Here is a 25,894-nt window from a genome sequence, read left to right on the forward strand (position 1 = left end):
CTTTCCCCGCCTCTTCCCGGGGAAAAAACAGGGATTTCCCCGTTTTCTCCACATTTGTGCCTGTTAGCCTCATCAGGGCTCGGCTGAGGGCCGGCTCCTCCCTCAGCCCACTCGGACAGAGCCAGACACACCCCGGTACCCTGGCGGCTCCCCGGTGTGTGAGGGGGCCGGCCGGGCTCCAGCCCCTCCCTCCCCCGGGCCGGGAAGCGAAAGCGAAAGGCGGCCCCGAGCCGGCTCCGGAGGTGTCTGAGGAGCCGCCGGCAGCTGCAGCAGCCCCGGCCGTGCCCCCAGCCCGTCCCGGCCTCGCCCCATAGCCCGTCCCGGCCTCGCCCCATAGCCCGTCCCGGCCTCGCCCCATAGCCCGTCCCGGCCGCGCCCCATAGCCCGTCCCGGCCGTGCCCGCCGGGAGCCGAGCGGTGAGGGAGGCCTCGCGTCCCTTGGAGGAGTCGCAGATAAACCAAAGAACAACTATTGTTCATTTCTGCTTTCACTTTTCTTTTTATCCTCCACAGAAAACTGTACAGCAGTCTCTGAATTTTCGCTGCCCGGTCCAAACCAGAAAGGGATTCCGAGCTCCAAAACCCCAGTTTCAAGCCAGGGCGGTGCGGCTCAGAATCAAGGCGAGGATTCCCAGGTGAGAGGGTCAGAACTGCCTGGATGAATCGGGAATTTGGGCTGCTCCCGCTGGGATTTCAGGGTCAGGCCGTGGAGTATCCAACTGTGAAAAACGCCAATCGCTTGTTTTTAAAATTTTAGAAGTTTAATAGTAGTAAAATGGTTATAAAAATAGTAATACAGTTAGAGTAAGACTAATTTGGACAATTTGAATTAGGACAATATGAGACAATAGAAACAAAGAGTTATGGATGGCCGGGTACCTTTTTCTGGGCAGCATAAGCCTGAAAAAGGACACAGGTTAACAAAGGATTAACGCATAAAAACAATAACCTGTTGCATATTCATATGCCTCATCCATGATGCATAAATTCCATTCAAACACAGGATTCTGTCTGGTCAGTGTCAACTTCTTCCTCATAATCCTAAAGGCATCATCCTGCCCGAGCGAGGCAGGAAGTTTTTCTCCTGATAATGGAGCAATAAATTCTCTTTCTCTGAAAGATTCAGGTGTCCTGTGGCTGCTATCTCACTACAAATCCTTTCTTTAGAAAAAAGTATCCTACAGCGCATAGTTTCTATTTTAACATTTTGCTATACCCTAAAACTATATTTAACACACTACTTACATGAATTAATCCAGCATTACTTTCTAACACAACACATGTAATATTCATTTTGATATCTGTGAAAATTATTGTGAAAATATTTGTGAAAAAGGAGGCTTCAGATATGCGGTATCTGTCACTTTTGCATATGGAATTATACATTTATGTTTAAAAATTTTTTCAGCTTAGCACAGCTTCTGGTATTCCTGATATCAGTTGCATAAAAAATATGCACAATGTTTTAATTTTTTTTCCTGGTCCCTCAGGTTTCCATGGATTTTACCAGCCCTCCATTATCTCTCCAAGACAATGGTTTTGTAAGTATTTCCTGATGTGCTGCCTGGGAGTGAAATCTGTATTTGACTTTCGTATCTCTGACTGACTCTGAAGGTTTGTGCTCCCACTGCCACTGCTTGTCTCACCTTCTTCCACCCTTTAACACTTGGGGCATTCCCCATTTCCACCTCCTGTTTCCATGGGGAGAATCCCATTCCCAAGGTTCTGCATCACAGATTTTCCCAGAACTTTCTGTCCTGCCCCTCTTGCTCATCTGCCTTCGTGGAGGATTCTAGGGGAATTTCTCTTTTCCTGGGATTCAGCTCCAGCAGTGCACAGATAGTTTGGATGGGACTTTCCCTGGCCTTTCTTGTGTTTTCTTGATTATTTTTTTTCCTTTTTTCAGGATGTGTGAAACCATTTTTTTAGTAAAACATCATTTTTCTTATTATCTTCCAGCTGTTGGCATGTGCATCCTTTTTATTCTCTGCACTCAATCCCTGGAGTGAAGGAATATTTTTCCCATTGTAACTAAGACACAGATGGATATTTCCCTCTTGCTTAATTTGAAACTGGAAGAAATACTTTGTTTTATTATTTTTAGGAAATACCCAGCATTATCAAGAGAACTGACAAGATCATCTAATTCAGATCTTTTCCATGGATTATCTAATTTAGACCTTTTGCTATTTCTAAATTTCATGGTTCCCATTCAAGCTTTATGTAATCTTGAGTAAAAAGGGAGAGAATATTTCAGCAGATCTTTTTGGATTTTTTTTTTTCCTGCAGAACGTTGCAGCCATAGAAATAAATCAGAACAGAGATTTTCCCTCTCTTTGGGCTTTGTAGTTTGCCTGCCCCTGTGAACTTGTGCCCTGAATTTCAATTCTGAAATGGTTCTTTTATCACCTTCCTTGATGCTACCTTTTATTATCCAATCTCCCTGAGCTTGGAAGATCAAAATCCCATTTTCACTTTTATTTTTTTTTATTGACACCTCCTCCTGGAGGAACTGCTGAGAAAGCACAGAGCTAAACATTATGGGTTTGAGGGGCTTAGATCTGTGTGGAAGAACATGGAGACAACTTGATTTATTATTTAGCTAAATCATAAATTCACCTGTGCATTTTAGCAGTTAGATAATTAGCAAATAATAATGGCTGGCCAGTAATTCACAATTTCACAGATTTTTTTTCCTGGCCAGCCATTAAAATAATTCAACAATTTGACCTAAGTGAATGATGTTTAAAATTTTTTTTTGGTTAAACTTTTTAATTTTTTGAAGATTGTTTTAGAATTGTTTGGGGTGTCTCAGCTGTTGGCCAACAGAGGAGAAAACCAACGTGTTCCTTTTCTCTCTGCAGAGTATGGTACCCACTGATCCACTTGGGACACCCCTGGAAGAGATTGAAAAACTCAAGGAAGAGCTGAGGATATGGAAGGCAAGTTCTGTAAAGCACATGGAGTCATGGAAATTTGCCAAAATACAAAAATTGGTGCATCCTTCTGAAATCAGATCAAACCCCCCACATTTATAACACCTTTAATTTGTTCTGCTCTTCCATGCTTTGTGCTTGTGTTGATGGCACTCTTGTGAGTTGAATATTTACCCAAAGTGTTAAAAATTAATAAGTACAAAGGGCTTACTCAAGGTTTAGTTTGTTCCTCTAGAAATAAACCTTTAAAAAACTTAAAAATCTTCTTCCTTTTGCTCTCCAGATAAGACTTGAAGATGATGGGAAGGTAAAAGCTGACCTGTTTTACTCCAAGCTAGCAGCAGAGGCAGAGTGTGGCAGAGCAGAGAAGCAGCTGGCGGAGCTGAAGGAGCAGGAGAAGCAGAGGAAGGACAGAATCACCAGCTGTGAGGTGTGCAGGGGGCTGGAGGTGTCTGCAGGGCTGGGAGGGAGCTGGGGCTGGCAAAATGGGAGAACATTCCCAGTTTCACTGGCTTTGCCAGCGTGCAGCTGTGCTGGTCGGATGTTCCACGTGTTTTTTGCTGCACTTCAGTTTTTCACTGGCAGGCAAAGAGATTGCAATAAACTGCATCTGTTTTGGGGTGAAACCTGCCAAAAGCAGCCTTGCTCTTCCAAGGTTCTCCCCTGTGGATGAGTTTCAGGTCTGGGTGAAGGGGATGAAGCCCAGTGGGGTGATTGCACTGCTTTGCCAGCTCCCTGCTCTGTCAGAGGTCACAGCACCCAAAGGATCAGCATTTCTTAGGTGCCAGTGAGCTGGGCAAGAGCCAGGGCCTGTCTGAAGAGGGATTTTCCTTCTAGAACTGCTGGTTCCAGAACCCCTTGGTTCATTCCCTCGATATTCCATGGGCAGGAACAGCAGAAGGTCCCACAGGCTGCCAAGGAGGTGCTTCCAGTGAGCTTTGGTGGATCACTGATGAGAAATTATAGCTTTAAGCCATTACAATATAATTAATAGCTTAAACACACTCAGGTTGTGGGGAGATTTTCTGAAAGCTGATTTTTGGTTCTTCAATCACAGAAGTTTGGATTTGTACCCATGAAAGGTCATGATCACCATGTGGCTTTGGCCTTCAGCTGATGGAAAGTGCTCCAAGTGTCTGCAGTGGTTGGTGACTTCCCAGGAGCCACCTTGTGATGGTGGAAGAAGGTGACAACATCTGACAACATCTGCTCTGCTTCCTTCTCATCCTCTCACATTCCCTGTCCAGGAAATCCTGGATTTGCTCCCAGAGCTTTGTGTCCAAGCAGGATTCTTTGTTCTGGAGGAATTATGGAGCAGACAGGAGGAAGGAGGAGGACATGAGGAAGGAAGAGCAGCAGCATGGCAGAAACTGCCCAGATGTTGCTGAAATATATTTCTGTCTTTATTTAAGTGTTTAACTCTGCATTTCATCTTTTTGGCCTGTAGCAGGAACTCTTGATGCTAAAGCAAGAAAACACTGAGCTGAAAAAGGAGATGGAAAAGCTCAAAGAAGACCTGGAAGAACACAGTTCCCAGGATAATCCGGTAAAGGAGGGGAATATTTGCAAATTGGTCTTTTAGGAGGGCAGGTTTTTATTTTCAGACAATGGTTTGGGTTGGAAGGGACCTTAAATCCCATCCCATTCCAACCTCAGGGACACCTTCCCCTATCCCCCAGCCCCATCTAGCCTGGCCTGGGACACTTGCAGGGATCCAGGGGCAGCTGCTGTGGGAAACCTGAGCCTCCCCACTGAATCTGTCCCTCTGAAAGGCTGCTGGGGCCACTTGTTCAGCATTTGAACCTCTACTAATTTCAATATGAAATAAACCTGAAAGTTTCTTATTTTTCCTGGCAAGCCAGTTTGAAGCAGGGAGAGGATATGGAAATAAATCCAAGAGGTACTGGAAGTGTGAGAGGAATGGAAGCAAGCAGACATTGATTCAATGGAAGGCAGTGGAATCAAAAAATATCCATAGCATTGGTAATATTCAAGTTTTCTTTTTTTGTGTCAATTCTAAAGTTGGAGGTTAAAAAGAAGGTGGCAGAAATGCAATTGAAGTTCACTCACCTGGAAGAGATGAAGGATGATGGGGCAGATGAGGATATGGACACCCACTGTGTGTTTGGGGTGGCCACAAAAACCCCCTTCAGACTCAACCACAACCAGGCACTGCTGACTTTTGAAGATGAGGAAGGTAGGATGTGTATTTTAATTATAAAATTAATGTCTCTGCTGTATTTCACCTGGTAGTGGTGGGGTTTTCCCCCAAGGGTGTTTTGAATGGAACAGGAAAAAAATCTTATAATATTTTATACAATAAGAGCATCTTTCATCAGCTTAAGTTCTACTAGTCCCACTCAAAATCTATTTTATATGTATAATTAATAACATATTTGCTATATTTATTGTATATTATTTTAGTAACATTGTTTGTTATTCATAAAGTCGGTATAATATTTTGTTATTATATTATTTGGACTACATAAAACCACAGAGATTTTATGGAAGTAGGCATGGATGCTTGGGATCTGGTTGCCTAATTATTATTTATTTCTGCTTTACTGGTGCAAAAGGAGATTTTTTAAGAGACTGGGGAATAATTTGGGGTTTATAATGATTAAATAAAGCTTTCCATATCTGATTTCCCTCAGTTGCCCAGAAGCTGACAAAGATGAGCAAGCACTGTGTGAACCTGGACAACAGAACAGCAAATGTGACAGTGAAGCCTTTTGAACTTGACATGGGATTCCAGTTTGAGGTAAACAGCTGAAATATGCAACTCTCAAAATCTGAGCTCTTTAAAAGCTTTAGGGTCTTTTTTTTTTTCAGTGTTTTCAGTCACAAAGTGCACAAAAATTTGATGTTTTTAGCTCCACGTCACTGTCTCTGGAAAGAAGATCAACGTTTCAGACATACCTGAGCTTCCCATTCCTGAAGAATGGATGAGAGACAAACTTGAGCTGCATTTCTACAAAACTGAGCAGGCAGAAGGAGGAGGAGAAATAGAAGAAGTGACCTACAACAGGGGGTCTGGGACAGGTGTCATCACATTCCTCAAGCCTGGAGGTAGGGTCTGGAATATTTTCTTGCCCAAATCCAATATTTTCTTATCCAAATCCATCAAATCCATCCTGGGTTCCATTCTGGGGTCACCACTGAGTGTTGCAAACTCTTCCCACAGGGAGCTGATGGATCCCCCAGAGATGTGGGGAAATAAAGCAGTTTTTCATCACATCCTTTTGGAGCAAACACAACCTGCTCACAGTTCATGAGCTTTCTTTCACAACTTTTCCCAAAAAAACCCTGATTTTTTCCCTCTGCCTTGCCAGGCACTCATTCTGCAAACAGCAAATCAGGAAGATGAGTTTGATTTTACCTCTGCTGCAGGACAGTGCAGTTGGACAGGCATTCCTGTTGCCCAGCTGGGTGGAATTCCATGATCAATTCCACATCCACTTGGAGCAGCTGCTTCAGATTTATTTCAGAGCTTTGTGGGCATTTCATGATTTTGCTTTTTGTTTTGGAAGTGCCAAATAAACTTTTTGCAGAATGCACGTAAAGAATCTACAGGTGTGCCATCCTGCATTAGTTGGATGAGCTTGGTCATTGAAATGTTTATAAAATAGTGGTTAAATTATATTAAATAATTAACTGTTGTTGGTTTTTTTAAATTCTCTTACAGCAAGCTACAACTTTGTGGGATGTACTAAATACCCTTTCTATGCAGAGGAAAGGTGGTTCATCATTTCTGTCTCACCACATTTTGATTTCCACTTGATGAAGTTTCAGGTAAAGGAATCTACTCCAGGCTGATAGAACAGAGAGGTGGGAAATAGGAGGAGGGGCAGAATTTTCACTCCTTTTGTGTGAACTTCACAGCTTCACAGTGGGTGTGAAACGGGCTGTTGAGTTCATGTGAAGCCGCAATTTATTTTTAAAGGGTGTGCCTGTGTTTCCTTGATGGAATTACCTCAGCACTCCCCCATGGCTGTGCTGGGCTGTTTGGGAAGGAGCTAAAGCACAAAGCTCTGCCAGGATCCCAGAGTCCCAGCAAATGCAACATTTGCTCATCCATTCCTTGATTTCACTCCTCATTCAGCCCAGATTGTGAGAGCTGCCTCATGACACTCTGCTTTAGGAGGAGATGGTGATCAGAATTGTGTCTCTAATTAGGGCTTTGTCATTAAGGCATGGCTGCAGGACACAGAGCTGGTGTGGGGCATGTCCTGGCAGGGATTTTGTGGGGTGGTGCTGGCAGGAGGCATCAGGGCTCCCCAAACCCAGAGTGTGGCTGCATTAGGGAGTGCAGGACACACCAGTTAAAGTGTGGGCTTGGAATCATGGAACCACAGAATCTCCTGAGCTGGAAGGGACTCACAGCATCATGGATCCAGCTCCTGGTCCTGCACAGACACCCCAAAAATCCCACCCTGGGCACCCCTGGGAGCGGTGTCCAAACCCTCCTGGAGTGGTTGGGAATGTGCCCATTCCCTGGGGAGCCTGGGCAATGCCAGCACCCTCTGGGGAAGAGCCTTTCCCAAAATCCATCCTAAATCTGCCCTGGCCCAGCTCCAGCTGTTGTTCCTCTGCTCCCAGAGGGCAGAGATGGGAGCTGTCCCTCAGGAGCTCCAGACTGGGATGAGTTTCCCCTCCCTCTTCTCCAACAAACCAAGTGCCCTGAGCTGCTCCTCCAAGACCCTTCATTGTAGTGTGAATCCAGAGTTCCAGACCCTTCATTGTAGTGTGAATCCAGAGTTCCAGACCCTTCATTGTAGTGTGAATCCAGAGTTCCAGACCCTTCATTGTAGTGTGAATCCAGAGTTCCAGACCCTTCATTGTAGTGTGAATCCAGAGTTCCAGACCCTTCATTGTAGTGTGAATCCAGAGTTCCAGACCCTTCATTGTAGTGTGAATCCAGAGTTCCAGACCCTTCATTGTAGTGTGAATCCAGAGTTCCAGACCCTTCATTGTAGTATAAATCCAGAGTTCCAGACCCTTCATGGCAGTGTGAGTCCAGAATTCTGCTCTTTCCAGAGAAATTTCCACTACCTAAAGTTTTCCCCTCATCAGAGATCCCAGCCACACCTGAGAGAAGAGTTCAATTCCCATCTCTCCCAGTTCCCTTGAGTGCACAGCTGCTGTATAATCCAGGTTTGTTTTTCCTCCCCAGCCACACTGCAGGGTTTCCAAGAAAACCATTCTGCTGAAAGGAGTCCCAGAGGTGGAAGAGGATGAAGAAAGTGTGCAGGACATGATTGAAATTCACTTCCAAAAGCCAAGCAATGGTGGGGGGGAGATAGAGAAAATCAAATACATCTCCAAAGGAGCAGCCTATGTTTGCTTTGAGGAGGATACTGAGAACTGATGAAGTTTCAGGGATTTCTGTAGATATTGTGCTTTAATGCTCTGAGATTGATACTGTAGCAAAGGAATCCCTGCCTTCCTGCCTTGTCTCGTGGCTCTGGCTTTGCACAGGGAGGCAGCAAAAGTCCCTGCCTGTGTTTCACATGAGAGGCACAGACCAAGCCTTCAGCAGCCCCTGAGACTGCTCACATTTTCTGCAGCTTTCCATATTTTATACCTTGCAGATCTAAAAATACTCCAGAGTGGGATGAGTGGATTATTTCTTACGTTCTGGATGCAAAAGCCATATTTAATTTAATCCCAATCCAAGCCTCCTCCCAGTCCTGCTTTAAGTGCCAGAGTTTCAGAAGGTGGCTCTGACACAGCTCCAGTCCTGCTGAGGTTGCTGAGTGCCACCAGAACTCAAACACCTGAAAGAATCCTGTAATTTCATAAAAGCCACCTTATCAAATTAGTGATAGAATTAAAATAGAAAATGGGAAGAATAGAATTAAAATAGAAATTAAAATAGAATTAAATAGAAAAAAACCCAAGAGATTTCACTTTAAAATGGCCTGGCATTTGCTGCCTTTAGCTGTTTGTAGCCTGCTTTATTGTTTGATTTTAATATTTATTTCTGCAATTCAATTTTCCTCATTTTTGTTCATGATTTTGGTAATTTAAAACGATTTCAGCCAAGGATTGAGCTGGTGCTGGACTTGGTTTTGTAACAGTGCTGCTGAACAGCCCTGAGGAATCTGGTGATCCAGGCTGGAGAGAGTGGTTTTCCAAGGAGGAATGTTTTTCCTTTTCTGTTCTCATCCTTGGAAAACAAATCCTCCTCAGACTTTGCACTTTTGTCATCCTTGGGTGCTGAAATGGTTTGGCCCTAATAGTCTTGTCTCCAAACTAACATGAGCCTGACATTGGAAATAATTTATTTTTGGGGTATTTGACATCTTGATGTGCAGGGAAAGGAGAGGGAATACCTCAGGGATTATTATTGCAGACAAACTGTTAACTGGCCATGGATAAAAGTTGAATATGGAAAGTTAAAAGGCTGCAAACACCAGAGTTTATTTTGAATTTGCTGTTGAGTGAGATCCATGTGACTGTAGCACCTCTCACTGTTTAGGGCATGCAAAGGCAGGGATTGATTACCTGACCACTGGAAAATAATAATAATTACTTCAAACAAAGTAGTGCTGAGGAATTCACAGAAGTTGTGCACTTTTGCACTCTCAAAAACGTGGTAAGACCAGACACCTTAAAAAGAGAGGGGGGAAAAAACCTGAGAAAGGCAAAAAATATCATGAATTTCAACTGTATCTCACTGATAAATATTGACAAGTAAATCATTAAAAAGGAAAAAGCTTAAAATTCTCATAAGGTGTGACTCATGAGGAGTAGTGAGAAGCTGCAGGTTTTAAAGCCCAGAAAACAAATCAGATTTTTACACTTTAAAGACAATGTCTGTAAATGTCTTGCCTTTGTCTCTGATGAATTATGGCTTGTGATGATTGCCCTGTTAAATTTTAAAGCAGCAATGGTGCTTTAAAGGCTGGAGACTGGTTTTAGTGATGAACAATAAGAATAAAGTGTCAGTGATGTGTCTATAAATGTCAATATCCTTTTTTCCTCCCTGCTGGGGTGCCTTTCTCTCGGGCTGGGTGGTTTTTATTCCCAGATGACACACAGGGACATTCCCAGCTGCAGTGTTCACCCCAGCATTGCTGTCCTGCTAAACACGAGGCTCTTGGGGCCAGGGGAGCTGTGCAAGCACAGCCTTTGGGGTGCCAGGGGGGTGTCCCTGGCCATGCGGGACAGGGGGAAGGAATTCCTGCCTGGGAGGGTGGGCAGGGCCTGGCACAGGGTGCCCCGAGCAGCTGCGGCTGCCCTGCATCCCTGCAACTGTTCGCTTTCCGTGCATGTCCCTGTCCATGCGTGTCCCTCTCCACGTGTGTCCCTGTGTGTCTGTCCCTGTCCACACCTGTCCTTCTCCCTTGTGTCCTTCTCCATGCGTGTCCGATTCCATGCATGTCCCTCTCCATGTGTGTCCCAGTCCACACGTGTCCCTCTCCACTCCTGTCCTTCTCCATTTGTGTCCCTGTGTGTCCTTCTCCCTTGTGTCCCTCTCCATGGGCATCCTTGTCCATGTATATGTCCCTGTGTGTCCCTCTCCATGTCTGTCCCTCTCCATACCTGTCCTTCTCCATGCGTGCCCCTCTCCACGTGTGTCCCTGTCCCTCTCCATGCATGTCCCTCTCCCTGTGTGTCCCTGTCCCTCTCCGTGCATGCCCTTCTCCCTTGTTCCTCTCCATGTGTGTTCTTGTCCATGTATATTTTCAAGTCTCCGCATGTCCCTCTCCCTGTGTGTCCCTGCCCAAATCCCGGTTCCCGTTCCAGCCGGGCAGGGCGGGCCGGGCCGCGCTGTCCCCGCCGGCCTGGGGGCGGCCTCAGGGGCGGCCCCGCCGCTTCCCCGCCGCTTTCGCTTTCGCTTTCGTTTCCCCGCCGGGCCCGCTCGTTCCGCGCCCTTCCCTCCGGGATCCCGTCCCGGTGGGATCCTCGTCCCGTTGGGATCCCGTCCCGTTGGAGCGGCCATGGCAAGTGCCGGGGGGAGCGGGGGCCGCACACCGTGAGGGGCAGGGCCGGGAGGGGCTGGGGGGAAAGCGCCGGAAAAGGAGCTGGGGACGGACTGGGGACAAGGGATGGAGGGACAGGAGCCAGGGAATGGCTCCCAGTGCCAGAGGGCAGGCATGGATGGGACATTGGGAATTCCTGGCTGGGCTGGCATTCCCAGAGCAGCTGTGGCTGCCCCCGGATCCCTGGCAGTGCCCAAGGCCAGGCTGGACATGGGGGCTTAGAGCAACCTGGGACAGTGGAAGGTGCCTTTGCCCATGGCAGGGCTGGATTGGGATGAGCTTTAATGTCCCTCCCAACCCAAATCAGGCCGGGATTTGCCATGAAGCGCCAGCAGGACCCGTTGTCAGCAGAGCTGCTGCTCCATCCCTTCCTCCCTCCCCATTCCTCCCTCTCTCTCTCCCTCCCTCCCCATTCCCGGCCCATTCCTTCCCCATTCGCGGCCCATTCCCGGCCCCTCCCGCATCGCCCGTCCCTGCCTGGGAGCAGCTGCTCGGCACAGACGCGTCTGGGGAGTGATTCAGCACAATCCGTTTGTTCTTGGGTTGCTTTTTTTCCCCTAACCCCACTAGCAGGCCCGAGTGTTGCTCCCAAACACCAGCTGGGAAGGTGTGAGGGCTGTCTGGCAGCCGAGCCGAGCTCCGGCTGTGCCAGGCGTGAGAAAATCCCCGTCTGCATTCCCTCCGTGCCGCCTCTCGCACGGGCCTCACCGCCTGCTTAATTGGCTGCTGTCATTAATTAAAAGCTCCTGGCGCTCGGAATTCCATGGAGCCTCTCGCTGGGCTTGCCCCCAGAGCCTCAGGAGTGTGGGCAGGCATCGCTCCCTCAGCAGCACCTGCTGGAGCTTCGATCCTGTCCTAGGCAGCCCAGGCCAGGAAAAAACACCTTGAGAGAAGTTTAAAACTTAAGAGAAGTTTAAATCTTAAGAGGAGTTTAAATAATTCAGATGTAAAGACTGGCCTCAAGTGCAGTTACTGACAGCTCGTTCCCACTAACCAAATTTATCTCCTTTTTTCCGAAAAGTCAGTGAAGTGTTAAATGTAGTCAGTGCTCCACAATGTGCAGTGATATCGAATATCAGAATCACAGGAAACCACAGGAAAGGTGAGAAACTGAAATTTAGGGCTCATTTTTCCTGCTTTGAGAAGATGCTGAGAGGGTTTAAAAGGCTGAGATCCCGAATTTAACAAGGAATCTGCCCCTTCCACTCTGCCGGGAATCCTGCTGAGCATCACATGCAGTTACAATTTTTCTTTCTCTTCTGATGTTAAATATCAGAATCAGAGGAAACCACGTTACCAGTGGGACCTTCCAGCTGAGAAACTTAAATTTAATGTTCATTTTTCCTGTTTTGAGAAGAGGGCTTAAATGGCATTTAAAACCATTTTTTTAATGCAGATGCCTGAGGCAGCCTGGCAGGCACTGAGATCTGATTGGGCAGGATTAATTAACCCCTAAATGCACATTGCAAAGGCTCCTAAAACAACTAAGAAACTGAAAAAAAATCAAAAAACAAAGAAAAAAAAGAGAGGCTGTAATCCATACCATTCACACCTAAAGCCTGAATTTTAGCTGTTTTGAAAATGAACTTGTTTTGCTACATGGAAGCAATAATATTTATTTATATAATATATTTTATAATATATATTATATATATTATATATATTATAATATATATAATATAATATAATATAATATAATATAATATAATATAATATAATATAATATAATATAATTTATAATATAATAATTATTGTAATATATTAGTGTATATTATTATATATAACATGTAATATATATAAAATAATATAATTATAATAATAAAGTATAATATAATAAGATATATAAAATATATATATCATATATGATATAATATATATTATATAATATATGTGATATATTATAATATATATAAAATTCATATATGTAAATTATTATATATAATATATTTTATATATTAAGGATATTATTGTATAGTGATATATACTAATGATAATTATATATATAATATATATTATTGTATATTATATCTCCTATATATTATATATAAAGCAAGAAATTATATTTAGAAATTATCTATTATATATTATTTTTATATATATTATATATTATATATTATATATTATATATTATATATGGTGTATTATATTTTATATATTATACACGGTATATTATATACAGTATATTATATATTATACACAATATATTATCTATTATATAATGTATTATTTAGCTATATTATTATATATGATATATATAATTTTTTCAGAGATTATGCATTCTTCATGGATACTTTCATGTATCGCTGCTTGAAAATACGTCTATCCAGACTTGAAATATGGGTGTGAACAGTGTGTATCAATTAAAAAAAAACCCCAAAAAATAGCTGGGGGAGCGGGAGCCTCTGCAGGGTGGGAATCTGGGGGTCCCTCCTGACTTTGCCATCCCTGCCCAGGCTGCCAGAGGCACGAGGACAGTTGTCATCGCTGGTGTCCCAGCCGGCCTCCTGGAGGATGAGCTCCTGGCTGACATCCTCACCATCCACTTCCAGAGGTCCCGGAACAACGGCGGGGACGTGGAGCAGGTCACGTATCCCACACGGAAAGCTGGAGTTGCCTACGTGACCTTCGAGGATGCAGGAGGTATTAAATGGTGTATTTAATATTGAAGTACTGGTGTGCCCTGGAGAGTGGGCCCCAGAACGGTTTGAAATTGGGATTTCACAGAACCTGGGGGCTGTTAGAATTTGAAATGCAGAGAAGTCTTAGAGCTCGGATCTGGGTTTGTTTTCAGTTGTGGAGCGTGTTCTGAAGAAGGATCAGCATCTCCTGCAGGACAAGAGGCTGCCCGGGCCCTTCCCCCTGACAGTGACCCGCTACTGCCACCAGGTGAGCTCCTCCCTGTCATTGTCAGTGCTTTCATTGCAGGGATGCGACCCCGGTCGGGCTGAAAACAATTTATGGCTCAGGTAAACATCAGTCTCAGCGGCTGTGGGATTTATGGCCAATTATCGGCCATAAAAAATGGTCACAAGTTCTTTGTTACAGGGCAATATAGAGCTTTATAACCCAATGGACAGTTTCAAAAGTTTATTTTGCTTCTCTAACCTATCACCTTTACTTGCTCCTGCTGCAATGAATATACTTTTATCCAGTGGGTTATTATTACATGTACACAATAGATGCTTCTATTACAACTTCTCTACTCTCAGCTTACTCTATACAAGTCCATTTCTACGTTATAAACCCTTCACCATCTTATCAATAGTTTCTTACTTACCTAAGTTACTTAAGAAATTTGTTACTTCTTACTTACAGCTATAGAAACATAAGTTTATGATTTTTCTGCTTAATGTCCGTGTGCTTTATTTTTACATTCTTCCAAGGCTGCAGATCAGACCCTCCTGTGTCCTGTTGAAATTTCTGTCTTTCCATTTCCCGCACCTAATTAATCTAATTGTGCTTCGTGCCTCATTAGCCACTCCTTAACTTCTCCCATTGACAATTCCAGGCCTTCCTCCGGGTCACCTCCACCCTCAGCATGGCTGTTTTCAGAGATCACTTGGTGTTAGAAGATTTGGTGGAAGAGATGAAGCAGCAGAGCCCAGCTTTGAGTTTTGGGCCTTTGCAGCGTGACGGGCACATTGCAGTGCAGGGGCCCTTCCCAGCACTGCAGGTGCTGAGGGATTTCCTCCTGCTGAAGGCAAAATCCCTCCCAGAGGAGGACAAAAGAGAGAGAAAACCCCACCAGAGACCGAGGAGGAAGCTGCAGGAGCACAGAGGTGCTGCAGAGATGAGGAATTCCACTCGGAACGCGCAGAGGGAAAAACAAGTGCTGGTTCTGGACACGGATATCTATCACTACATGAAGCACTTCCATGCCAAGGCTCTGCAGAGAAATGATGCTGTCATTTCTGGTGTCACTGATGGTGACATCACCACAGTGACCATTGAGAGTGCTGCTGATGCACAGGGATTAAAAGCCAAGAAAATGATAGAAAATTACTCGGTGGAGCTGCAGAAGATTTTACGGAAGGAGAGGATCTGCTTCAAGGAGCCCACCAGGGCTGGGAGGCAGAGACTCAGACAGCTCTGTGAGAGGCTGAAAGCACACTACCCCAGAGTGCTGATCATCCCTTATGACACCCACCTGGACGTTGTGGGCACCTCTGCAGACGTTCTTGGGTTCACAGAGGAGGTGAAGAGGCTCTCCAGGTAGGGGTGAGGGCTCCTGGGGTTTGGGTTCCTCACCCAGACTCTGCCTGTGGCCCTGTGGCACTGGGGTGTCACTCTGTCCCGCTCACAGGCTGGAGAGTGACCAAGCCTGGCTCCCCTCAAACACCAAATTAAGGTCAGAACAATAAATCAGTGATTTTTGCATCTTTCATCAACTTGGGGACCACATTTCCTTTTGGTACCTCAGAGCATTCTCACACCAGCTTGCTGTCAAGGAGTACACCATGAAGAAAGAGATTTTTATTTTTTTTTTAAGCTGGGTGTGCCAAGCATGTAGGAAACACTGCAGGGGAGTTGTGTGTGAGGTTCTGTGAGGAGGTGAGCACAGCAGCCAGGAATGGGGACCTTCTCTGGCCCTTGAGCTGCAGAGGGACCCCTGGCAGAGCAAAATGCACAAGGAATGGGCAGGTTGAGAAAGCCTTGCTGATTCTTCCCTGCAGGAAACAGGCCAGTTTGTTTTCATAGGAGCAATAATGAGGTTTTTCCCAGCTTAAAGGCTTCTGCAGCATCTCTTGACAGCTCATTACTTAGACATGAAAGTGTGTCCAGAGATTTGATGGGGAAATGTGGGGGCATTCAGACTTTGGAATCAGATTCTGTTTATGCAAATCTGTTTCTGTATCCATTACAAGGGCACAAATGGGGGGGGTTTTATAAACCAATTTAGAAAATAGCTTTTATTTTGTGATATCTGTGTGCTTAGAGTAATTTCTCAAAACATCCAGAGCAGCTTTTCTGTCTGGTGTGCAGGCAAAGTATTAGGGGTTTATGCCATTAAAGAAAAGTGTTATCCAAAACGTTGTGTCTGTGTTATTTTAACCAAATCCCAGATTTTTGGTTGGAAGCTCAAGCCTGAAGCCCAAGAAATGCTTGAGTCGTTTTCTTGTCATGGCTGATTCTCCAGTGCAGTGGAGCCAGTGAGAGGTGTTAAAGCACCTTTGTGTATTAAAAATGTATTAAAAGTGTATTGAAATTGTATTAAAAATGAGTGTCAAAGCAGCAAGCTGATGAGCTTAAGTGCTTTGCTGAATTGGGAGAGGGGAGCAATATTTAAAGATATTTAATAATAACAATAACAACATTAACAAATCAACAACAACAACAATAGTAATAATAGTAAAAATACTAGTAATAATAGTAATAGTAATAATAATAATGATAATAATGATGGTGATGATGATGATAATAGTAATAACAACAACAACAACAATAATTCATCTTTTCCAAGTTCCCCCAGTCCAGAAAACAATGGATATTCAGCTAAAACCCCTCCATTTGGTCACTGCCATGAATATTCCAGCAAATCCAACCAAACAAACCCTGTGTTGGGGCTGCTCAGGGGTTTGCCAGCTCTCTTTCTCACAGTTATTTTTATGGCAAGCGAGGCTCTGCTGTCTCTATGAAATTCCACTTGAAAAATATTTGTGTGTGTTGGATAATAACCTGGGAAGCAGCTGTTATTCCTGGAGCTCTTGGTCGACTCAGGACTCTCAGGTTTGCACATTAATTTGAATAAAAATCTTGCTCAGGAGACCTCAACAAAATATTTGTGCCCTTCCCCCAGAAGGGGAGAAATAAGAGTTGTAAAAATGCAAAGCCTAATTTTGATTTGAGGCGCAACTCCCACTGGAAAATAAATTTAAAAATTACTTTAAAAGCAGCAGAATGTGAGCTCAGTTCCTGGCAGCACCTGGCTACAGTCAGTGGGGAAAACACCTTAAAAACACCCTAAAAAACACCTTAAAACGCATTTAAACAACAAGGATTTGAGGGATATCCCTCAGCAGGAAAACCTTGGCCAATTTGGAGGCCAAATCACTCTCGTGGCTGTGCTGGGGGAGGCGATGCAGCAGGAATGATTGACTGGAATCCCTCAGCATCCCTGACACAAAGCGCTGCTCCTGCAGGGAGGGAGCACAAAGCCTCCCTCTTCCCAGGGCACCTGTGCATCCCATTATGCTGCAGCAAGGATGGATGGATGGATGGATGGAGCCATTCCTGCAGGGAGGAGGGATTTCCATGAGGAATAAAAAGCTCTTTCTGCAGGTTTCTTGTCCCCAAAGCTGCCCCTGCCACCTTTGAGCTGCGCTCAGACTTTGTGTGTTTGCTCCAGCTGCAAAAGATCTGTCACACCTCCTGAAAAACTGCAGCCCTAGAAGGATGTTCTGAAGCAATATTCTGCTTTTGAGAACCATGTGTTTTATTTAAAAATAACCCCTAGAACAACATGTAAGAAAAATAAACAGAGTTAATAACAATTATCTCATTATCTGAGGCAACTTTCACACCCACACCTTCCTCAGGCCACGCTGGACACTGGGAAGCCTCCAGCCCAGATGGAAATGGGAATATTCACCAGCTGAGGGTGGCTGGTGAGTCCCTGCAGCCATCCAGGGCTGGGCAGAGGAGATGGATTCAGCAGGGATCTCCCTTGGCTCCAGGAACAAACCCTGGTTCCTGTTCTGGTGCACGCATTGTGTGGGAGAAAAGCAGCTGAGACCCTGCCCAGGGGGGCTGGAAATGCTGGGGAAGGCTGGGAAAGGCTTGGAAAAGCTGGGAAAAGCTTGGAAAAGCTGGGAAAAGCTGGGAAAAGCTTTCTTAATGCTCAACCCTTCCAAGGTGGCTTCCCCCTCACATCCAGGGTGGTCGGTGTCCCAGGATCCATGGCTCCCATCCAGTTTCATTCCAAATAACTCCTTTGGGCTCCTTCCCTTCACTTGCTGCATTAGCAGTGAAAAGTCCTTTTCCACCCCTCTCTTTTAAATTCGAGAAATCCCCTGGGTGCACTTTACCACCTTCACCTAAATTGGAGGATGGGAGTCTTCCCTGATTTCTGAAGATAACCAGGCTCCCCGGCCAAGGGGATGAGAAACAAGCATTCATTTTAATTATGATTTAAAGCAAACCAGAAAAATCGAGTAAGGCTGCACAATTCAGAGCTGACAGCACCTGGTCTGCTTGTACTTAATTTTCCCCTGAGTTGTAGGAGTTGTAGAACATCTGCTGGAAAACAAATCCCTTTTCCTACTTCCCTAGCACAGCTTTCCTTTGTCTCCTGACACCCATTAGTGACCTTTGAGGAAATCTCCAGAAAGGAACTCAGCTAAGGGAAAACACCACATCTGCAGCAGCAGCACCAGTGCTGGGGGTTGCATTAAATGCAGTTTCCAGGTGCATTTTCCCTGTCCTTTCTGCTCCTGCCTTTGCCATGGGAGCAGTGGGGATCAGCACCTGGGGGAAATGAATTTCTAGAGAATTCTCTCACGGTGTGGCAAAAGCGGATAGGCCAAGAAACATTTATAATGTGCTGTAATTAGGAAATACTTGGCTTCTGATTGTGGTGGTGTGAATTCTAACATCTGTACTGTCTCACCCTTCTCATGAGACAGAAAATGGAATAAAAGCTTTTAAAACACTTCTCAGTTACCCATCTCTGGGTCAGGAAAGGGCTTAATCCAACAAGAACCTGCCACCCACAATACCAAAGGGGAAAAAAACCAGGATAAAATACTGGGAAAACAACGTTCTGTTGTGTTCGCACAGCTGGAATAGTTTCATTCTCCTAAACCCCTGGAGAAGGAATGCTGGGGTGGCATGTGCAAACGGCATCCCGGTGGCATGGTGCAGGAGAGGTGGGATTTCTCCAGGCTGGGATTTCCTCAGCTCAGCGCTGATGGAGCAGGCTGTGTGCGCTGGAGCTGCTCACCCCATCCCCGAGTTGTTCCTTTTGGGGTCACTCCGGGCTCTCAGCCGCCGCTGCTGCATCAGACGGGACAGGAGCAGGTGCCACCAGCCGGGGCTTGTCCCATCCTCCTGTTCCTGCCAGCTCGGCGACACAAGAGGGAGCCAGATGCTTTGGAGCGGGAATTCTTTGGAGCAGGATGCTTTGGAGCGGGAATCCTTTGGAGCCAGATGCTTTGGAGCCGCAATCCCAAGGTCTGCGCCGTGTCCTGCCCTGCTGCGGGAGGAGAAGGGCCGGGAGCGGGTCCTGCTCCAGCCTGGGGCATCCTAAGGGGAGCCCGGCTCAGATCACCTTGCCCTGGAGGAGATGCCGGGATCGGGTCCTGCTCCATCCTGATCTCACCTCACCTTTCCCTGGAGGAGATTTTGGGATCAGGTCCTTCCTGCTCCATCCCGATCTCAGCTCACCTTTCCCTGGAGATGTTGGGATCGGGTCCTGCTCCCTCCTGGAGCTGCTGGAAGCCGATCTCAGCCCACCTTTCCCTGGAGGAGATGCCGGGATTAGGTCCTGCTCCATCCCGATCTCAGCTCACCTTTCCCTGGAAATGTTGGGATCAGGTCCTGCTCCATCCCAGAGTTTTGGGAAGCTGATCTCAGCTCACCTTTCCCTGGAGGAGATTTTGGGATCAGCTCCTGCTCCATCCCCATCTCAGCCCACTTTTCCCTGGAGATGATTTTGGGATCAGGTCCTGGCTCAGCTCACCCTTCTCTGCAGGAGATTTTGGGATCGGGTCCTGCTCCATCCCGATCTCACTCACCTTTCCCTGGAGCTGATTTTGGGATCAGGTCCCGCTCCATCCCGATCTCACTCACCTTTCCCTGGAGCTGATTTTGGGATCGGGTCCTGCTCCATCCCCATCTCACTCACCTTTCCCTGGAGCTGATTTTGGGATCAGGTCCTGCTCCATCCCGATCTCACTCACCTTTCCCTGGAGCTGATTTTGGGATCAGCTCCTGCTCCATCCCGATCTCACTCACCTTTCCCTGGAGCTGATTTTGGGATCGGGTCCTGCTCCATCCCCATCTCACTCACCTTTCCCTGGAGCTGTTTGCAGCGGCTCCTTCCCCCCTTTCCCTGCCCAGGCTCCTCTCCCAGCCCCTCTTTTCGAGGCCCTACAAACCCGAATTTCACCGGAGACCGCGGGTGTGTGAGAGGAGCAGGAGCTGTGATTAACCCCTCATTAAACACGCTGTAATTAAACCGTGCTGTAACCAACCCCGCGCCAAATAAACCCCATTATCCATCCCTGGAGCCAGGGGGGCTGGGAGCAAGGACTGAGGGGGATTTTAGGGTCCTTTCCACCCCAAACCCCTCCTCTCTCTGTGTGGGATGTCCCTTTATCTCCCAGTGCTTTGATCCCGGCTTACCTGGGCTCCCGATCTCTCCCAATCCCCTCCCATCTCTCTCCAAAAATGGATTTTGGAGGGGAGACACCTCCAGCTCCACTGCACCGAGCAATTTAACCCTTCCCTTATTCCCTTCTCCTCCAGGCTGCGCTCAGGGGCACCAAAACTGTCACTTTAGACACCCTGAAACAAAAAATTAAAAAAAAAATTTAAAATCTTCACTTCCACTTTGACGTGGATTGTGACACAATTTTCCCTGGTGTTACAACAAAAGCTGTTCCTCTCCTACATGTTGCAGACAACTGTGCTTGCACTGGGAGCTTGTGTGCATAAAATTTCATCTCCACCATCACCTGGGTGCTTTCATTTTGCTCTTGAGTGGATGCCAGCAGTGCTGAACAAGTGGAAATTTTAATTCCCACAGCAAACCCTCCCTGAGAGGCTTTTCCCTTCTTCATCTGTTGGATGAACATCTCCAACATCTCCATTCTCTCAAGATCCCCCAAACTTTCTGAATAACACACTCAGAGACTCCAGCACCTGCTGTGCCAGCCCAAAAGAGAGCAGGAAGGATTTTCCAGGATTTTCCAGGTTAATTCCTGGTATTGTTAGGCCTGGAATGGGATTTCCATAGGGGAAAAACAGTCTGGAGGGAATGCTGGGGTGTACAGAAATTCCTGCAGGGGACGAACTCATCTGGATGAAAAAAAAAAGCAGAATTTTACTCAGATTTGGTTTAACCTGAGCTCCCAAAACCACCCAAAAACCAGGGCTGGCAATGCTGGTTTGTGCCTGCTGCAGGATTTCCCCCACACGTGGAGATCAAACCAGGCCAAATCAGCTGCAGGGGGAGGAAGCTGAAGATGGAAAGATGAGGAAAATAATCTCATTTTAACCCTCCTGAAGTCACAGCAGAGTAGTTGCATTTATTCAGCTGCTGGCTCTGCTGCTGTCCCCAAGTGTTCCCCACATTTCTCCATCCCCATGCCCACCCTGCTCTGCACCCCTGGGTGCAATGTCAGCAGCCCCAGAGCTATTTCAAGTCTTGCCAATTTGGGGCTTGTGAAATCCCAAGCTGGTTTTTTTTTTTTTTTTAATTATTATTTGTTAATTTTTTTAAATTTTTTTTTTTTTGGTGCCAAGTTCTCGGATTTTTAATGTGAGTAACCTTGAAGAGCTCCCAGACTTGCGGTGCTGCCGTGGGAATCACAGATTGAATATCTAATCAAATGAGGGATCCTCAGGAATTAAATTTGAATTAAAATCAGAAATGTGGGTGGGGAGGGACCTTAAAGCTCATTTTATTCCAACTCCTGCCGCCTCCCACCATCCCAGGGTGCCCCAAGCCCTGTCCAGCCTGGCCCTGCCTTACTTTGCAGAATTTCTTAAGTCATTTTCCTGAAATAATTCTGGTTTTGGTGAGGATAGGCAGCTCTCCTGAGGGATAATTGATCCCCCTTTGGCACAGGTGAGTTTTTAATTTAATTCTGAATTTTGGGGATGCTGAGGGGGGCTGGCAGTGCCTTTCCTGCCCGTGTCACCAGACAGGGACAGGGTGCCAAGGTGCCCCACATTCCATGCACTGCATTGCCTGGCAGCAGGGACTGAGAAAATGCTTTAAATTATTATTATTATTACTATTACCATTACCATTACTACTACTATTATTACTATTACTATTACCATTACTACTATTACTATTACTATTACTATTACTATTACTATTACTATTACTATTACTATTACTATTACCATTACCATTAATATTACTATTATTACTATTACTATTACTATTACTATTACCATCACCATCACCATTACCATTACCATTACCATTACTACTACTATTATTACTATTACCATTACCATTACCATTACCATTACTATTACTATTATTACTAGTATTACTATTATTACTATTACTATTCTATTATTACTATTACTAATATTTATTATTACAATAACAAATAATGATAATTATTTCTACTAATTATTATATAAGAAATATAATAGTTATATCCGAAAACTATAATAATTGCTACGCAATTGTTAATAATAACAATGATTATAAATAATATAATATTTGTTAACATTTATATAAATGATGTATTTATGTAAATTATTTATATAAATATTTATAGAAATCCTGTTCTTTCAGGAGCTCATATTCCATGTTACTATGGGAAATAGCTCCGGAGGAATAGGATAAAATTTGGGTGGAGAATAGTAATATTATCTATAAATATATAAATATATTTTTATATAAATAAATAAATATATAATTATATATATAAATATATAAATTACATCTAAATAATATAATGATCATTAATATTTATATCATTATATAAGATTATCATTCATATTTCCATTTTTTGTGGATTTTAACAGCCTGGGCTGAGCTCTGTCCCAATTGCAGTTCTGAGGCTCTCCTGGACATCTCTCACTAAAATTCTTGGGAAAGAGCTTGGCTTAACACACCTGGCACCTTTCTGACCTTTGGGATGGGCTTAACAAAGCTCAGACTGACAGAGGAGCTGAGGCTGGGTGTTTCTGGGAGCCCTCCCTTCCCATCACTCAAATAATTATTGTTATTAAAGGAAATACTGTTATTAAAGTGAGAGGAATTGTGGGTTTGCCTTTCCAAAAGACTGGTGGGTAAAACCAGCACTGGGAGAGAAAAGAAACAATGGGGAGGATTCCACTGATTGATGAATGGAATAAGATATTTGCTTTTACAAATAAACTGTAGGTTGGCTGATAAATGAAATTAGACATTGAAAGATGAAAAAAACAATGGGGGAACCCCCCATTAATTAAAAATGAAAAGGGAGGGTTATGCATTAGAGGGGAATCTTGGGCATCAGGTGTTTTGGGAAGTCTGAACCTCTCAAGGACCTCAGGAATGGGGAAAGAGAGAGGGAAATTGGGATAAAAGGGACGCTCTGTCCTCCAAATATTTGCCTTTACAAATAAACCTTAGGTTTGCTGATAAACGAAATGAGACATTGAGAGATGAAAGAAACAATGGGGAAGGAAACCCCCTAAATTCCATAAGAACTGAAAATGAAAAGGGAGGGTTGTACATTACAGGGGAATCTCTGGTATCAGGTGTTCTGGGAAGTCTGAACCTCTCAGGTACCCCAGAAATGGGGAAAGAGAGAGGGAAATTGGGATAAAATTGAGGCTGCATCCTCCAAAAATTGGAGAGATCTCAGTGGAAATGGCCCGTGGCCTCTCCCTATATTGGAATACAGTTCCAGGACTGCTCTGTCTCCTTTTTGGACACAAATCTCTGCAGTTTGTGGATTCCCTTCCCCACAAAAGGAGGAGCAGGAGGCTCAGTGAGCAGGGAGCTGCTTTCTGACTCCCCTTTTTTGGTGAATTCCCCCCAGGATCAGCAATCCCAGGGTGATGCTCCATCTCTCCCAGCTCCCAGCACATTTATCCTCCTGATCTCGGCATTGCTGGCAAGGCTGGCTGGATGTCAGGCATAAAAGCTCAATAAGTGACATACTTTACATTTTTTCGGTGCAATCGAGTCTAAAAGCTTCCACTCAGTTCAAATTACCAGAGGTAATTTCAACACAGCTGTCAAGGCTTGGTGGTTTTTTTTTTTTTCCTTGGTTTTGTTTTTTTTTTTGGTTTTTTTTTTTTTCCTCCTAGAAATGGGATTTTTTTCCTAATGTGCTTTTACATTTCAGGGTAATTTCTTTGTGTGCAGGTAGTGCAGGGAGAGGTGAAGCTTCAATTTCGGCTGGGAGGGTTTTTTTGTGGTGTTTCTGTCACATCCCTGCTGCTGGCAATGATGCCCTGAGTTCGTCATAGGGTGGATTTAATTCTGATCTCCAGGGCTGAATTTGTGGGGTTGGAGTGAGGAAATCCATTAAATTCGAAAAAATCTTTAATTTTTTCCTGAAATCCCTGGGATGGTCCTGGATGGGTGCATGGAGCACTCCCAAATCTGTATTTTGAAGGAAAATGTATTTTGAGGGGAAATTCCCCTTTAAACTGTCTGGAATTCCTAAATTAAAAGACCTGGAATTCCTAAATTAAAAAACCTGGAATTCCCAAATTAAAATGCCTGGAATTCCCAAATTAAAATGCCTGGAATTCCCAAATTGAAAGACCTGGAATCCCTCACACCTGCTCAGGTGGAGGAAAACCCCAAATTTCAGCGCCTGCAGCTCCTGCTTCTCCTTCAGGCATTGAAAACTCCTTGGGGTGGGTTTGGGGTGACAGAAAATCGACATTTCCATGTGAACGGGCGGGGCTGAGCCATTCAGCCCTGACAAAACCAGAGCTTAACCCCGAGTTTAAGCTTAAACACTTTGCTAGACCCGGCCCAATCAGCGCTGACTTTTGAATATTCCATTTTCCTCAGCACCCAGGTGGTTTTTTGGGATGCTGATGTTCCTGGAAAACCCCCCCTCTGTTGCACTTGAACCCCAAATTCCATTTCTGAGTGATCAAAGATGCTTCATCACCCCAAAATATTTGTCTCACCCTTTCAAGGAGCGATGGGGAATTTTATTTCTATTTTTTGGGGTTTTTTGGGTGGTTTTAGCTCTGGGGAAGTGTTTGGATTGTCAAGGAGCAATGGGGAATTTTATTTTTATTTTTTGGGTGGTTTTAGCTCTGGGGAAGTGTTTGGATTGCCTTGGGGCAAACTGGGGGTGCTGGAGCATTTCTGGGGACAGGGACAGCTCTGGACCCCAATTTTCCCAAATTTCCCAGGAATTCAGCAATCTCAGCAGCTCCTCACCAGCCCCCTCTGCAGGATCCCATTAAAAAAACATAAAAAGCATCAAATAATCCTCGTTAAAATGATGATAGAAACAACTTTTGGGGGTTTTAAAAGGATTTTCCTCCTATTTAGATGAACCTGATCCTCCAAGCTGGGGACAGCCAGCACCAGCGAAGAACTTCACCCCCTTTTTCTATGACGTTGGTGCTTGATTTTGTTCATTTTGAATTTTTTAAAAATTTTTGTTTATGTTGTTTTGCACTCAAGGGCAGCCCCCTGGGTGCTCAAATTCCCCTCTGGGATTGTTCCAGCTCCTAAAAGATGGGAAATCGGGACCCCAGACTTGAGTGGTCTTTGCAGCACCATCCTGAGACCTGAGAGCCCACCCAGGTTTCCATCCCACTCCCCAGGGGATGGAAAGGGGTTTGTAAGGAAAGGTGGAATGGCAGGGTGTGAAAATAAGGGATTTTCTCCCCAAATCCTGGCTTTGGTGCCAGCCCTGCCCACGGGAAGTTCATTCCTGGCGTTCCAAGTTCTCCTGGGAGGTGGGAAAAGGAAAAGTGCTGCCTTCCATGGGGTGAAACCTGTACAAATCCCAAACCCTGAGCAGGGGGAATTTCATTCCCTCAAAAATCTCTCATGGAAGAAGACTGGAAAGACACAGATACATTTAAAATGTTCAGATATATTTAAAATATATCTGAAAAAATTGATAAAAATATATCTGATAAAATTGATAAAAATAAGCATTGAAACAGGAAAAACAGAGAAGGGAAAGCATGGGAAAGGGAATTATTCCCCATATTTAGCTGAGTGTAGTGGAAGAGTTTGAGAAATGGAGAATTTTTAAAGTTTGGTAGAAGGTTTATATCACATGTGTTTGTATGTAAAGTCTGAGATAAG

At 44.8% G+C, this 25,894-nt stretch overlaps 2 protein-coding genes across 2 annotated transcripts; both read left to right on the forward strand.

The window, feature by feature from the left end:
• Positions 1–329: 329 nt before the first annotated feature.
• NMI (N-myc and STAT interactor) lies at positions 330–9,901 on the forward strand. The gene is made up of 11 exons (XM_063161501.1): positions 330–416; positions 513–634; positions 1,490–1,540; positions 2,864–2,941; positions 3,219–3,365; positions 4,383–4,481; positions 4,958–5,132; positions 5,590–5,696; positions 5,809–6,004; positions 6,621–6,727; positions 8,109–9,901. The coding sequence occupies exons 3-11, from the start codon at positions 1,496–1,498 to the stop codon at positions 8,301–8,303; spliced, it is 1,149 nt and encodes a 382-aa protein (XP_063017571.1). The 5' UTR covers positions 330–416; positions 513–634; positions 1,490–1,495; the 3' UTR covers positions 8,304–9,901.
• Positions 9,902–10,209: 308 nt separating this feature from the next.
• RBM43 (RNA binding motif protein 43) lies at positions 10,210–15,953 on the forward strand. Its single transcript, XM_063161345.1, has 4 exons — positions 10,210–10,239; positions 13,308–13,563; positions 13,715–13,809; positions 14,432–15,953. Exons 1-4 carry the CDS (start codon positions 10,210–10,212, stop codon positions 15,137–15,139), a joined length of 1,089 nt encoding a protein of 362 aa, XP_063017415.1. The 3' UTR covers positions 15,140–15,953.
• Positions 15,954–25,894: the final 9,941 nt, after the last annotated feature.

The sequence above is a fragment of the Melospiza melodia genome, chromosome 8 (assembly GCF_035770615.1).
Source record: "Melospiza melodia melodia isolate bMelMel2 chromosome 8, bMelMel2.pri, whole genome shotgun sequence".
Classification (NCBI taxonomy): Eukaryota; Metazoa; Chordata; class Aves; order Passeriformes; family Passerellidae; genus Melospiza; species Melospiza melodia.

Coding starts and splice junctions, on each gene's coding strand:
- RBM43 (XM_063161345.1), top strand. CDS start 10,210: ATGTCCCTGTCCATGCGTGTCCCTCTCCAC. Junction 13,564..13,714: donor GACCTTCGAGGATGCAGGAG/GTATTAAATGGT, acceptor GTTTGTTTTCAG/TTGTGGAGCGTGTTCTGAAG. Junction 13,810..14,431: donor TGACCCGCTACTGCCACCAG/GTGAGCTCCTCC, acceptor TGACAATTCCAG/GCCTTCCTCCGGGTCACCTC.
- NMI (XM_063161501.1), top strand. CDS start 1,496: ATGGATTTTACCAGCCCTCCATTATCTCTCCAAGACAATGGTTTT. Junction 1,541..2,863: donor CTCTCCAAGACAATGGTTTT/GTAAGTATTTCC, acceptor TTCTCTCTGCAG/AGTATGGTACCCACTGATCC. Junction 5,133..5,589: donor GACTTTTGAAGATGAGGAAG/GTAGGATGTGTA, acceptor GATTTCCCTCAG/TTGCCCAGAAGCTGACAAAG.